The sequence below is a fragment of the Calypte anna genome, chromosome 1 (assembly GCF_003957555.1).
Source record: "Calypte anna isolate BGI_N300 chromosome 1, bCalAnn1_v1.p, whole genome shotgun sequence".
NCBI classification, from domain to species: Eukaryota; Metazoa; Chordata; class Aves; order Apodiformes; family Trochilidae; genus Calypte; species Calypte anna.
Window position 1 is genome coordinate 28749419 of NC_044244.1, and position 13815 is coordinate 28763233.

The 13815-nt window shown below is 38.9% G+C and overlaps 1 protein-coding gene across 1 annotated transcript in view; it reads left to right on the plus strand.

The window, feature by feature from the left end:
- The window catches only part of PDZRN4 (PDZ domain containing ring finger 4), a 239969-nt gene that overhangs the window by 194285 nt on the left and 31869 nt on the right, over positions 1 to 13815 (plus strand). The window contains 2 exon segments of the mRNA XM_030459211.1: positions 1220 to 1473; positions 2499 to 2601. Of these exon segments, the coding sequence (XP_030315071.1) occupies positions 1220 to 1473; positions 2499 to 2601 (357 nt within the window).

Consider the following 13815-nt stretch of genomic DNA (forward strand, 5'->3'; position numbering starts at 1 on the left):
TTCTGGTAAGGGTCTAGCGTTTAATTCATTAAGCAGAAGTTTTGCAACTTCACTCTCTGTGCAGGAAAGGTAATCTGGATGTTAACTTGGGGTAGAACCCTGATTTCTTGCCAGTGTAGAGATGTTCTTAGGGATATAACTGTTAATCAGGCTTTGTTACCCTTAGATATTCACATTTGTTCCTAGAAACACTCTGCCTTTCTACCCTGGCAGGGGATCATCTCATTTCCACAGTAGCTCACAACGTCTGTGTCCTGTGCAGGGCTCATCAGCAGTCCCATTGTTCTGGAACCACAGAATGGTATTTTCTGTGTAAGGATATTGCACAGCCCCTGTGCCCAAGGGCTTAGCTACTGATTGCCACTGACAAATTATCCCTCACATTTTGTAGTGGACTGATACTTGGAAACTTTGCCCTGAACAGCAGAGTTTGTATGAATTTAACATCACCCAGCCTCACAGTTGTCTTTATTAATACCAGAACACCTCATCCAGACTGGGAGGAATTTGCTGCTTTGCCCATAGAAGAGAGAAACTTTGCCATAGTATTTTAGTTTCACCAAGCTATGCTGCATGCACACCATTGTTTTCTTTGGTTTAATATTCATTTGTTTGTAGAAAATTATTTCTTTGGCTTGTTTAATTCAGATTTATTTTTTGTTAAAAGAGCAGCACCTGACTGTGATAGTCAAATCTTCCTATTGTTGATCTTAAGGATTGTATAGTGGCCATATGAGTGACAAAACATTGGAAACTGGCTACTTAGACCTCAGCGACATGTTATTGAAATCCACATTAATAGCAATGCCATGCCAGAAACCCTGCGAAACAGTTGGATGGCAGAGAAAATGTTGAAATTGAAAATTAAAGACATCTCTCCTTTTTTATTATTTGTATTTTATGAAGTGAATTAACTGGCATGAGAGAAGTAATTTTAAATGTCATTTTTAAATGCTGTAGGGGTTTTTTTTGTGTTCAGGTTCCATTGGGACAGCTGTGGAAGAATTCAAGCCATTTCTAGTTTCTAGAAGTGATTAAAGAATTTATTCTTTCTCCCAGCCTTATCTTTTCTCTTGCATGGGTGCCAAAACAAGTCCAGTCAATGTCAGCACAAAGCTTGATGTACTACACAATTTAGTCTCCTATATTTTACACCCATATTTCTCTGTCGCCTTTTCTCTTTTGAGTAATCTTTTGTTATTTTTCTGCTTTTCTTTAGGTCAATGGAAAGGACCTCTCCAAGGCTACTCATGAAGAGGCAGTGGAAGCTTTTCGTAATGCCAAGGAGCCAATTGTAGTTCAGGTTTTACGACGAGCCCCAATTAGCAAAGCTCATGGCAGCTCTCAGGATTTTCGGCTGGTGGATGCCAGCACTCAGACTGACATCACTTTCGAGCACATTATGGCTCTGGCAAAACTGAGGCCTTCCACACCACCAGTTCCTGATATCTGCCCTTTTCTGCTTTCAGACAGGTATGGCTTATCTTCTCCTGGTGCTTACCTGGGGGATGAAGGCATTGCAGTGGTAGGCTTGTGGCCTTCTGTCGTAAAAGTCTTAAAAATACTTTAAGTAAACTGTGTCATGGATAACCACTATCCCATTCAGGCTACACGGATGGTTTCTTGACTTTGCTGTGACTCTTTTTTTAGAAGTTCTAGGTAAGCTGGGTAGGTGATTATCCTGGAGAGAATGTGCCAGCCAAATGCTGTATTGAGCCTACCACTTACTGCTGCACAGCTAGGAACATGATAGATGTATAATTTTGAGTTGTTACTAAAATTTTTCCGACTTTGTGTTTGAACTTCTCGTGAAGCCCTCAGCACTGGAATAATGTTTTCTACCTCTTTTAGGACAGATCCACATTGAGTGCTTCTTGGTGGGAACTGGCCTTGGGCCTGAGGCTGTGCCTAAAGATATGAACATTATAAAGACCTCATTCTTTGTGCTCCAAGCCCATTTAGCAGTGCAGTTTACTGACATTTTTTAAGTGTGCAGTTTTTCAAATGCACTTTGCCACCCTGTTATCACTTTAACAGAAGAGCATAATGCAAATTGTTTTATGCAAGTTCTTGAGCAATTTGTGAGCCTGGTGTGGATTGTAAATTGTGAATGTTCAAGATTTTATAACCAGATAATTAGTGAGTTGCCCCTAGTCGTGACACAGCATGTGAATATGGAGTTAGGTGCATTTATGAGCATAAGGAATCTCAAATTGTCACAATTAAGTAGTCTGGCCCAGAAGAGAGCTTTTTAAGAAATCACCCTGTGTAAATCTGACAAAAGATGAGCGCAGCAAAATGAACTCAGACAGTGCATCAGTTCTGAAAAGCAAACAGCTTATGTTACTTCTTGGTAAAAAAACCTTCCAGGCTGTCAGGCTATTCAGATTAGCATTCCGAAGATGAGAAAACTACAGAGGAGTGGGATGTTTTTATCACTTTTTAATTTAAAAAAAACTGTTGTCTTATCTACTGTTGTACTGCTTTGTTCCTCATAGCTGCCATTCTCTTCACCCAGTGGAGCAGGAATTTTATGAAGGTAATGAGTATCTTTCCAGCCTGCCTGCTGATGCAGAGAGAGCAGAGGACTTTGAGTATGAGGTAAGATCACGGGCACACTGCAGCCTCTCTTTCTGTTCTTACAGATATGGTATTTGCACAGCTGACAGAAAGCTCCTCTGGGAGAAATAAGAGTGGGAATACTTCCTAAAAATCTACACCAAAGACTAATTTCTTTGATACCTGTGTAATGTCACAGGCTTTACTGGGGTTAGGCTATAGACATGAAATGTGAAAGCAGAATTCTGCAGTGTGTGGCTACATACAAGTCCAAGAGGTTTATTAAGGATGTTCCCTCAGTGCGGTGGAGACTGTACCCTGGGTGCTTTGCTTTTGCAGTTTTAGCAATGCTTTCCAAAATTAAAAATTGCAACTGGAAACTTAATTACTTTCCCCCCTACTTTTAAGAATTAATTGGCCTTGTATCTCATGTGTATGGGGTAAGTCTTCCAGATACTTGGGTCCGTACTTGAGTGTTTGTAAGATCAGACTGTGACTTTGAAAATTAATGTAATTTCTGGTACTTGCTCTTTGATATTTGACATTGCAAGAATTGCAATTATTAGAAATTGTGCTCTGTACCATGAACCTCCCTTTGCTGTTAATGCATTGTACTCTCCAGTGACAAGGGTGGATGTGTTTCTGAGTTACTGGCAAATCATTATATGAGGCTTCCCAAAATGATAACATGTGATTGACAGTGCACTTCATTAGATTTTAATTTCAATATCTAGTCTTCTTGTTGGCCAGTCATTAGCTTTTCATATTTTCTGCTATTAATTAGTAATAAAATACTTGTAGGGGTAGGCATGAGAAGCAGATGATTCTTTGTATTATTAAACAGTGCTGAGTCTCTGCATAAGTTCAACTTACTGTATTTTAAATAGGAATGACTATAATTAAATATCTTTAATTCAAGATTAAAAATAACCTATCCTCCTGTTTGCTCTACCTTAAGAAACCTCTTTAGAGGTTTCATATAACTGGTTGACATTTGGAAATGAAATGAATGGCAAAAGCTTTGGCAAATATGCAGTGTGTTCATTTTTATTGTGTCTTTAGCAGCTAAAATATTCTATTGCAAATTCAGCCCATTGTTCTTTTCTTCTATCAGGCTGGGGAATTGGAATTTCTTCCCCCAGGAACCAGAAAAATCAAATAACGTGTACTTAGTGGTTCTCAATCAGAGCAAGCAAACTTTTATTTGAACTCCTCAAAAAAAAAAATCATTGCTAAGGATTAGGGAAATCATTATGTCTTCCCAGTTGGGTTTTGGTGTGGTATCTCACAGCATAACGCAGGAGTTTAAGTCCTCTTTTTACTCCCTCTGCATAATATAGTATTAAATTTATCTATTAAACGTGATTATTTAAAGTAGTTCTTCATTAAATGTAACAAACTATTTTTCAGGTAATATTTAAATAAATCTATAATGCAAACACCTAGAAAAATATTTTAAAGTGGATAAAAATAATTTTACCATTTAATTAGAATATCAGTGGCAAATTTAAATACTAACAGATTTAAAAATTTTTAAGAGTCTACCTCATGGAAAGAAGTATTCTTTACGACCATTAGTAATCCCTAATAATAGGTGGGATAAGTATAGTGACAATGGGAAATGCTTAAGCAGGTTCTCAGTTGCCTGTAATCTACTAGTCACACCATCATAGTCATTAATTTTCTGTCAGTTGTGATTCAATTGCCCAAGGCAAATTCACTGGGTGACTGAAATAAAGTTTTTCATGTGAAATTCAAATGGGGAAGGAATCATCTAGCTTCCTTTGAGAAGATGCTTTCTTCTAAACATGAATATTTTGAAGGAGAAACAAGAACATCTCAAGGCCTCTAACTAGCAGAGCTCTAAACATAAAAAATATTTCCATAATTTAAGCCCATATGGTAATTTATGATTTAGGTACTCATTGGTTGCATCATCTATTATTTCAGGTCCTTAAAAGATGCTATTTAGCTTCCTTGCTCTGCATCTAGGTAGCTGGAAAAAACTGAGAGCATGTCCCCAGAGATGTATTTCTCCATCCAAAAAAAAGGTCTCATAAAAGACAGACTTATAAGGTTCTTAGCAGCTGCTGTTGTGAATCCAGGGGAGAAGTAGCAGGAAAATGAGTGGATCAGAGACTGTGAAGGTTTCTACAACAGTACTGGCTTAGCTGTACCCTGCTCTGTCCACTCAGTCCTACCCTTGCCCTGATGTTTTCCTGCCCCTCAGTTACACCAATGCCACTTTTTCTAAATCAGATGTGAAAAGTAATCCAATATTTTTTAAAAATGGGTTTTTAGAAGGGTTGTTTTCAACCTAGCCCAGCTGCCTGATCTAATTTCCAGCAGAGCTCCACAAGTTACTGTGCTGTGGGAACCAGGGAACAAAAAAAATGCTCAAGGACTTCAGAAAAAACCAGCTTATAACATCATCATTGCCCATCCACCATCTAAGGGTGAAAGCAGCAAGAAGAGAGGGAGCAGACGCTTTCCTTATGCTGCCCTGCAGGCTCCAGGTTGGGTGGAAGATGCACAGAGCATTCTCTGTCTCCCACCATTTGATTTCTCCTGTGTTCAGGGAAAAGAGTTTTATTCTTATTACTGTGCTTTCTGCAGACGAGAGTTGTGTCAATGATACCAGGTTTTATCAGGTTTTTTTCTTTGTAACAACTTTCTGATGAGAACCTTAGCTAATCACACACCACAATAAAAACCTTCCTGGAGTGAAGAATATGGTACTGTTTCCAAACCCCACATTAGCATTCCCTCTGTGCTAAAAGGATACAGATAAGCAGCTCACAGGTGCTTATGGCAAACTTAATTTTTATAAATGGATTCAAAGCCAAACCTGGAGATTTTAGAAAGAAATTGAAAGCAGATAGTGAGCAGAAAAAGCTTAGTAGAGCAACACCTTGTTATTTCCTAGAAATGGTTTGGAAGTGAAGTCAGTTCTGAAACACAAATGAAAAATACTCTGCCAAATTAGGAAGAAAGGAACTAAGATGACTAGCAACTGAGGTGCTGTAAACAATAATGTTTTCCAGGAAAGGGAATGTCTTGGAAATCTTTGAACAGCTTGGAATTTGCTTACAGATTTATGCTGGCATTAGAGTACCCAAATTACCATGATAAGAAACAGGAGGGTCACATATGATAGCCAGCACTGGGGATGTGGACTTGCCAATGAATTTGGTAGGGTTAGACACTTGCAAGACTTTTCTACACCATTTGTAACTAGAAAAACTTAGTGGGTTGTTCTCAAATTGTCAAGGTGCACTAAACTGAAGTGTGAGCCAATTGTCTTGGAAGGATGAACTCCCTAGGAGTCTCATTAGGCTCCATATAGTACCATATTTTAAACAAATGGCTGTGAAGATGATGATGCTGGGGGACTGTTGATAGCCAACCTGAGCATTCTTTTGTTGCTGCTGCAAAACTTGTCCTAAAAGGAATCCAAATTGTTGGTAGATATTCAGACAGAGGTCAGAGCCAGCCTCAGTCAGTGTTGGCAGGAAGAGAGGAAACACTTTGCAGTTCTGGCATAGCAAGATACCCACAAGGACTTTTGTAATAAAGGAGGAATTGACTGATTTGTAAATGCTCAGGTGGACATGCAGTCAGGATCACTGAAAGAGAGACAGAGGTGTTCAAGACAAACCCACTCAGTCTGGCTGTGAGTGGCTCTTGTGCTGCTGGAATCACATCATGTGGTATTAGAGTATACACTCTGGTACCAACATGGTGAAAGGACTAAAAGCATCAAAACCCCCAGTAAACCTGTGTTAAACATGGCTCTTGAACTTGTCCTTGTAAGAAGAACAGAGGATACTGGGTGCTAGAGGGGAGTAAATAAGCTAGTGGACATGCACTTATTTAATAACATTTCTGAACCTACCATCCAGGAGACAGAAACATCCTCTGCTTGGTTTGAGATGCTGGCAGTAATACAGAAATTAAGGGGACAAAGTCACTTAAATGGTGGAACAGTGAAAAATACGATTAAAAAACCCAAAGAATGTTATGAAGACAAAGATGGACAGAAAAAAAACCATCATTGATATCTGGTCCTTCATATTCTGAGGAGATTGACTTGCAGTAAGAGGGGCAGAAGAAAAGATGTTATGAGTCAGGGGTGTCATTTAGTCAACAAGTCAGTATCCAAGAGCAGAGACCTTTGTACCATCTATTTACTGATGCAAGTTTTGAGCAAAAGCAGAATGGGAAGTGGTCAGTTTCTGCTGTGAGAGCCAATATCTTTGGATAATTACAGCTTTTAAAATGTTGTTTATCTGAGGCGGGAAAATATTCTTATTTTTAGCTGAATGCTCCTTGCAAACAGCAAAAATCAGCTTCCTTGGGAAGCAATAGCAGTGGGTCTGTTCTTACTGTTCTGTGTAGGAGGAAGATTAGGCTGTTTTCTGTATAGAATTGAGGGCTTCTTTTGGAGGAACATTGGGTGTTAGTTGATGTGGCTGTGTGAAGGAGACCATCTTAACTGCCTAAAAGACTTTGCAGCTGTGTTCTTATTTTCCAGCAAAGGCATAAGTGGTTGCTTCAGTACAAATCATAGCTCACAGGAGCCTGGAAAATTACAACAACATCCCACCATGCCAGGATTAGCATTTTCAGAGTGAACAGGCAGAATGGCAGCCGTTGTGTCAGCCTGCCAGTGGCTGATATCTCCAGTTTTAATGCATGCAAATGACAGACTGGGGCAGTATTGAAACCAGTACCTGGGAGAAGTTGCTAGGTGTTTAGTTGACCCTATGTGAGATGCTCTGATGCTTTTTATTGAGGGTCTTTGAGACCACTGAGCTTCTTTATTTTACTTTTTTGCTCAGGAAGTTAGGGCCTGTCACTAAATCAACAGACAACCACATAGGGCATGTGCAGGTGAAATCTTTCTGTGGTCAGTTTTTATGAAGCCCTTTGTGTCCATACAATGAAAGGATCAGAGGTCCTGCAGGAAACAGCAGCCACGAAAGCGAATGGTCTTTTGAGAAAAAAGCCACGTGAGATTTTTTCCACCAGATGCCCCTGTGAAGCCTAGAGCATAAATTGGAAACCACTTCTGCTGGGTTTGTTCCTCCTTTGGAGAGTAAAACTTCTGGAAAGGAGATTTGTATCAAAGTTGCTTTACTCCATCATCAGTAACTGAAGCAACTCATGGTGCTCAGAAGGTTGGTTAATCCATCAGGGCAAAAATGGATATTCTTAAATTCATGCTCTACTTTGTAGACCCAAGGGACAGATTTTCAGTCAGAATAAGGAAATAAATTTGTTTGAGTGTATGTTGAATGTAAATGCTAGTTTATGCACATCTGTTCACTTAAATATTTTGATAAGTATTTACTCTCATAACTCTGTTAACTGTAAATGTAGAATAGTCCTTCAAGGTTACCACTGGCCTGGTCCAAACCCAGTGAACTTGATAATGTTTCCTATTGACTGAGAATTTCTGGGTCAGGTGCTGTCAGCTATTTTCACAAAAATCTTTTTACACACAACTGTGTAAAAAAGCTCCTTAAAGAGAGAAAACCTCTAAAATTTTTTGTTTGCTTTTACATTAGTACCTATCCCATCATGATGAAGGAAGGTATTTCAGGCACAAATTCAGATTTCCCATTCCTGTGACATAACACTTTTGAAGTGATTGATTTTACTGATATTTTTTTGCTTAGAACAGGAGTGACTTTGTTCAGGTTAGCAGTTTGTGTGAGGCTGTTTATCTGATCCAAGTTTCTTTAACGTGTAAGTACTGTGGGCTGAGGCCCTCAGGAGCCTCTACAGTGTGGTCTCTAGTGACTTTCTGAAAAGCCCCTCACTGCTGCATTAGGCCAGGAGAGACCTGCCTGCCTGCCCCGTGAATTTGCATTTAAGGCCTTTTCAACACATGGTTTATTTAACCAGTAAACCAAACAGATCCGTCTATCTTGTAAATACATATTTAGGGCCTTTTTAACATGAGAATTACTGATCTGATAGCTTGTAACAGCTCCCTCCAGAGCTGTGATAGCCTCCAAACACCCCTGTGCCAGTATTGCCAGCACTTGCGGCAGCGCGATTGGAGCTCCTGCTTCAATTGCCAACACCTGAACAAACAGTTTTTATGGAAGCAGCTTCTGTGCACACACTGCCAGCCCTTCCCCTTGCTCCTGTCAGACTCTTTTGTTACCCAGTGAGTGTTTCTGTGCAGAGAAGCTAACCCAGAAGATGGGTGTGTAAACAGCAAGATGAAAAACATTTCTCAGAGAAGATATTTCATTCAGTTACTTATTTGTTGCATGGGGACTTCCTGATTGAACATCAGGAAAAAAAAAAAAAAAAAAAAAAGAAGATTTTCGCAATGAGAACAGTTGAACTTTGGAATAATCTCCTCAGGGGAAGTCATGGATTCCCCAGCACTGGACACTTTCAAGAGTCAGCTTGATAAGGTGCTGGGTCATCACATCTAAACTGTGTTCCTACCTAGAAAGGCTGGACCATGATGATTCTTGAGGCCCCTTGCAATCATTCTATGAGTCTATGAAACCCTATTTTGGTATGGATCACTCAAGCCAAGTTCCATCCATTGTTCAGTTGAATTGACAGTGATATGAATGGCAGAACTGCTATAATACTTCTCTGGCTTACTATTAGGTTGTCTGTGTTTCTTCTGTATTTCCTGCTGTGATTGGTTATTTTTTCTGGACCTCACAAAACTTGGGATGAATGAAGAAAGAACCTCTAGTGAATGTCTTTAACCTTGAAAGAATAGATTTAGGTTAGGCATCAAGAAGAAATTCTTCACCATGAGGCTAGTGAGGCACTGTAAAAGGTTGCACTGGGAAGTTGTGGCTGCCCCCTCCCTGGAAGTGTTCAAGGCCAGGCTGGATGGGGCTTTGAGCAACCTGGTGTCCCTGCCCATGCAGGGGGTTTGGAACTAGATGATCTTTAAGGTTCCCTCCAACCCAAACCATTCTCAAATTCTATTAATAAAAGGCAGTTTTTAAATTCAGCAACCACCAAATGTAATTTAAAAGAAGGCTTCCAAAAGTAGTGATCCTAATAGAGACATTTAGAAGAGCTGAAATGGTGGACATGGTTTTGTCTTTACACTGTCATCAAACCTGACTGATGTAGTAAGGGGAATATGAAAAGGCTCAGTGGTAAGTGTGGTGTGTAAGATTTTCAGTGAGAAAACAGATATTTCTCATCACATGCCTTACCTCATGCAGCTGCTGTAGTGGTGGAAGGACTAATCTGACAGCTCAGAGCAGGCTTAGATAAACTGAGACTTAGTGCATTGTGTTTATTTTCTGACCGTCAATTCATAACCACCTCATGGTTATGGCTGAATCATGGATGTCCGGTGGTGTTGAGCCACTTTACACTATTATTTTGATTTTTTTTTCTTTTTTTTCTTTTTTTTTTTTTTTTCCAATTCTTTATATTATATAGCATCTGCTGTTAAGAGGTATTATGAAGGGAGTGAACAGGTATGTGTGTGCCTGTGAGCTGTGATCTTGGTTAGTTAGGAGAGTTTGTGGTTTGTGGGGTCCTAGGTTGGTGTGTTGTGTTTTTTTCCTTTCCTACCTGTCATACAAAAGGAGAGAAAAAAATGGAGTATATTTTAAAGCTATTAATTGAAAAGCTTGTGAGGAGGTCTGGATGAGTAAATAGATTGTTAGAGTTGTTTCAGTTGAACCTGAGAAACCACTCTAGGTGATCAGGGCTTCTAAAATACTTCCTTGAGATTTTTTTTCTTTTAACTTGAAAGAAGTTCTGAGCTGCTAACACCCAGCCTGTGATCCAGCTGACTGTCACTATGGACTAAAAATGGAAAAGGTCACAGTGAAAATGGAGAAGTGGCACTGGAATATCTTTTGTTGTAATTCTTTTGTGTAATAATTAAAAGATTCCTGTACCATGCCTTTGGCATACTGCAGCGCAAAATTATGTATTTCCCTGGCATTTTTATTTTTAAAGCACCTGGGGATTTAAATCATCATAATTTCCACATAGACAGTAATAAATATGTGATTTCTCCTTAGCTATGGCCAATTGTGCACTCTAAATGAGCAAAGGATGAGTAAAAGAAACAGTCCCTTCCTTTTACTTTTTCATCTGTCTTTTAAGAATAGAAGTAGCTTTTCACATATAAATTAATTAAATTTAACACCAGTCCACTGAGGTTCTTCAGTGTTAGTATGTCCTGTATTATTACAGGAATTCACAAGCAGGTGAACTAAGGACAGTCCTATTGAGTGACTTGCCAAGTCAGTCAGTGACAGAACTGGCAGTAAAACCCAGAAGCTTTTACTTGTAATGCATCTCTTTTTTTGGCCATTAAATCACTTTTCTTCCTTGCTGGTCATTTGATCCTAGAGATGGAACAGGATGTCAGGGTGCTTTCTGCCACAGCTGTTTGTTAAATTTGAATGTGCTACTGTATGTCATAAAATTCCAACATTCAAAGCAGATGAATTTCCTGTCATCTCCCTTCCCCTAAATAATGAATATCCCAGTTTAAAGATCTAAACTGTGTCCACAGCTACAGAGGATCATGAGAGGGTAGGGAGAAAAAGACACAAATTTATCAAAGTTATTACCTTTTATTGTGTTTTAAAACAGCAGCAAAATATATCAAGTCAGTGATACTCATTTTGTTCCATGATTTCATCAAACAAACACAGGGTTACTCCTCACTTCACCTGAAAGCTAATAAAAACTCTTCCTTGTTGTCAGAGCTTATGTTTTTCCAAGAAAATTAAGAAAAGTGGGCTTAGTTCAGCATCACTTTATTGTTGGGCAACTTTACAACATATGCTATATGTTTTTCACTCAGTAAAGGAAGAGAGAGGTGCTGGCAATATTTTCATATTTATGGAAATCTTTGGATTATCAATCATCTGTTTTGAAGAAATGCTTTGTTTAGACAGTTTTTATACTGTAACATACATACCTCCATATATGCTTTACAGTGAAAATGTTTCTAAGGGTTTTATTAATGCTATTTTTCATACAACTTCTGATTGAAAGTTCATATAGTCTGTCTTGCAGTGATGGAATCTAGCTGTACAGACGAAAGATGGAAGCAAACAATGTCTCTTAAATAATTCTTTAAAAATAACCTAAGTTGTGTTAACCAGCTTATTATAATGTCACTATTTTAAAGCTTAGTAGCCTAGGAAATTCAAGAGCACACAAAGCAGGGGCCAAATCCCTCTAGCAAGCAGGAGCCTTTTACAAGAAAATGGAATTTAAACAAGGTTTCAGTGTTATATATGCTGAGCCTTCAGAGGAGAAATCAAAAAAGCAGGAGAAGTCTTTTCTCTGGAAGTTTGCTTTTTTATTTAATGAGGCAGCTCTTCAAAGAGAATGTGATAGTCATTCCTGGAGGGCATGGTTTGGTGAGCAGGAATACAGGTGAAACTGTATTGTGCATCAAAAAAGCAGATGATGAGTTTGTTTTGTATTTCATCTCAGGATTTCATCAATCTATACAAGTATGTGTTTGGGGGTGGAGGAAATTTCCATGTGCAACAGAAGTTTGAACAGCTGAAACTCAGCATGGATATGGTGCCCATAGATCTCATTTTGGTGCCAGGAAAATAAAAAAAAGTGTTTTAAAAGTCATTGCCTATCGCTTCGTGCGCTTGATTTATAGGCATGTGTATGTGATTAAAATTTGCATATTTTAACTATACATATCTATATAAATGTATCTCAATGTGAAGAAGAGAATGGATGGAGTGGGATTTTAGCTTGGTGCTTTCTAAGAAATTCTAATTTTATGAACTCAATGTTAAATTTAGCTTGTTTGTAGTATTTTGCCTTTACTGCTTCTGAAAGGCATAAACAACTACAGGAAGGTGTATTTCTCACAGCCATCTCAAACTGAAAAATTACATTTTCAACTCAATTTTAATTAATATTCCAAAATAGCCTGCACACAGCTGTAGATCAAGGCTGTCCAAATGTGTGGCATTGTTCCTGGTTAGGAGTTTGAATCTACAGCTCCATGTTCTGCTGTCCAGATAAATGCTTGCTGCAGCAGATGCTGGCACATCTGTTCTGCCGCCCCGTTTCGATTCCCTGCCTGGGTGTTCAGAAAGGGCTGATGAGACAGATAAATCTTCTGACACGTTTCAGGCCCAAAGCAGGAAAGCAGCAGTAATAATGATGTTTACAGAGCCAAGTCCTGGGCAGTAACGTTTTGAAATACAGCTAAAACAAAGTGGGATTTTACATGCAATAGATGAAATGTATTGTAAAAAGTGAAAGCTAATTATGAAAAAAAAAAAAAAAAGTGAAAGCTAAAGTGAAAAAGTGAAAAAGTGAAAGCTAAAGTGAAAGCTAATTATGCCAAGTGATTCTCTGCTGATTTGAACTGCGGCTATGACAACCCATAAAATTCTGGACTTTGCATATCTAACGTTTGTTGGCCAGAAAAAGGCACTTATTAGAGTTTAGAAGGGACTCAGAGCTATGAATAAGCTATATGATAGGCTGTTATCTTTAATAAACTTAAGAGAGTTGGGAATTAGGCTTAGAAACAGCTGCAGTGTATGGGTTTTTTGGAGGAAGAATAGTGATCTTCTTGGGGCTTGAAGTTCCTGATATTATGAGAATTCTTACTTTCAGCAGGTTTTCCTCTACCTTTTGAAGTGTGTCAATTTGGATGTTTTTATACTATTAGAGACAGGAAGACTCCAGATATCAGTGTCTTTTCCCGAGAAGGTCCATGTTATATTGAAGAGGACATTAGTGGATAGAAAAGGATATATCTGGCAGTCTAAAGAGCATGGTCTCCCAGTACATAGAGCTTTTTTCAGTTGTCAGACCCCTTCCAGACCTTAATCTCCAGCACAGTGAATGACAAACAGAAATACAGGTGGGCTCCATAAATTTTTAGCAATGATGTTGTGTGTTACTATTGTCCCATTCCCTTCAGGAGATGCCACCACCAAATTTTCCAACTTGCTTTCAAGTACCACAATTTGAGGCAAATCCAGAAATTGCAGAGAGCCCATTGTAGAGGGGCAAAGAAACGGGTGCTGGTTATGTAGCTGATATAGCTGGTTATGTTCTACAGTAAGCAGTCTATAAGCAGTCTCTGGACAGCTCTTCCAGTGTTTGACTACCCCTTATGTTAAGAGGGACTTACAAGATATCTAGTTGGAATTTCCTGAGTAGTAACTCAGGTCTGTTGTCTTGTGTGGATGTCAGAGAGCATCACCAGGAAGAGTGTGGTTCTGAAATCTCTACCTTTGC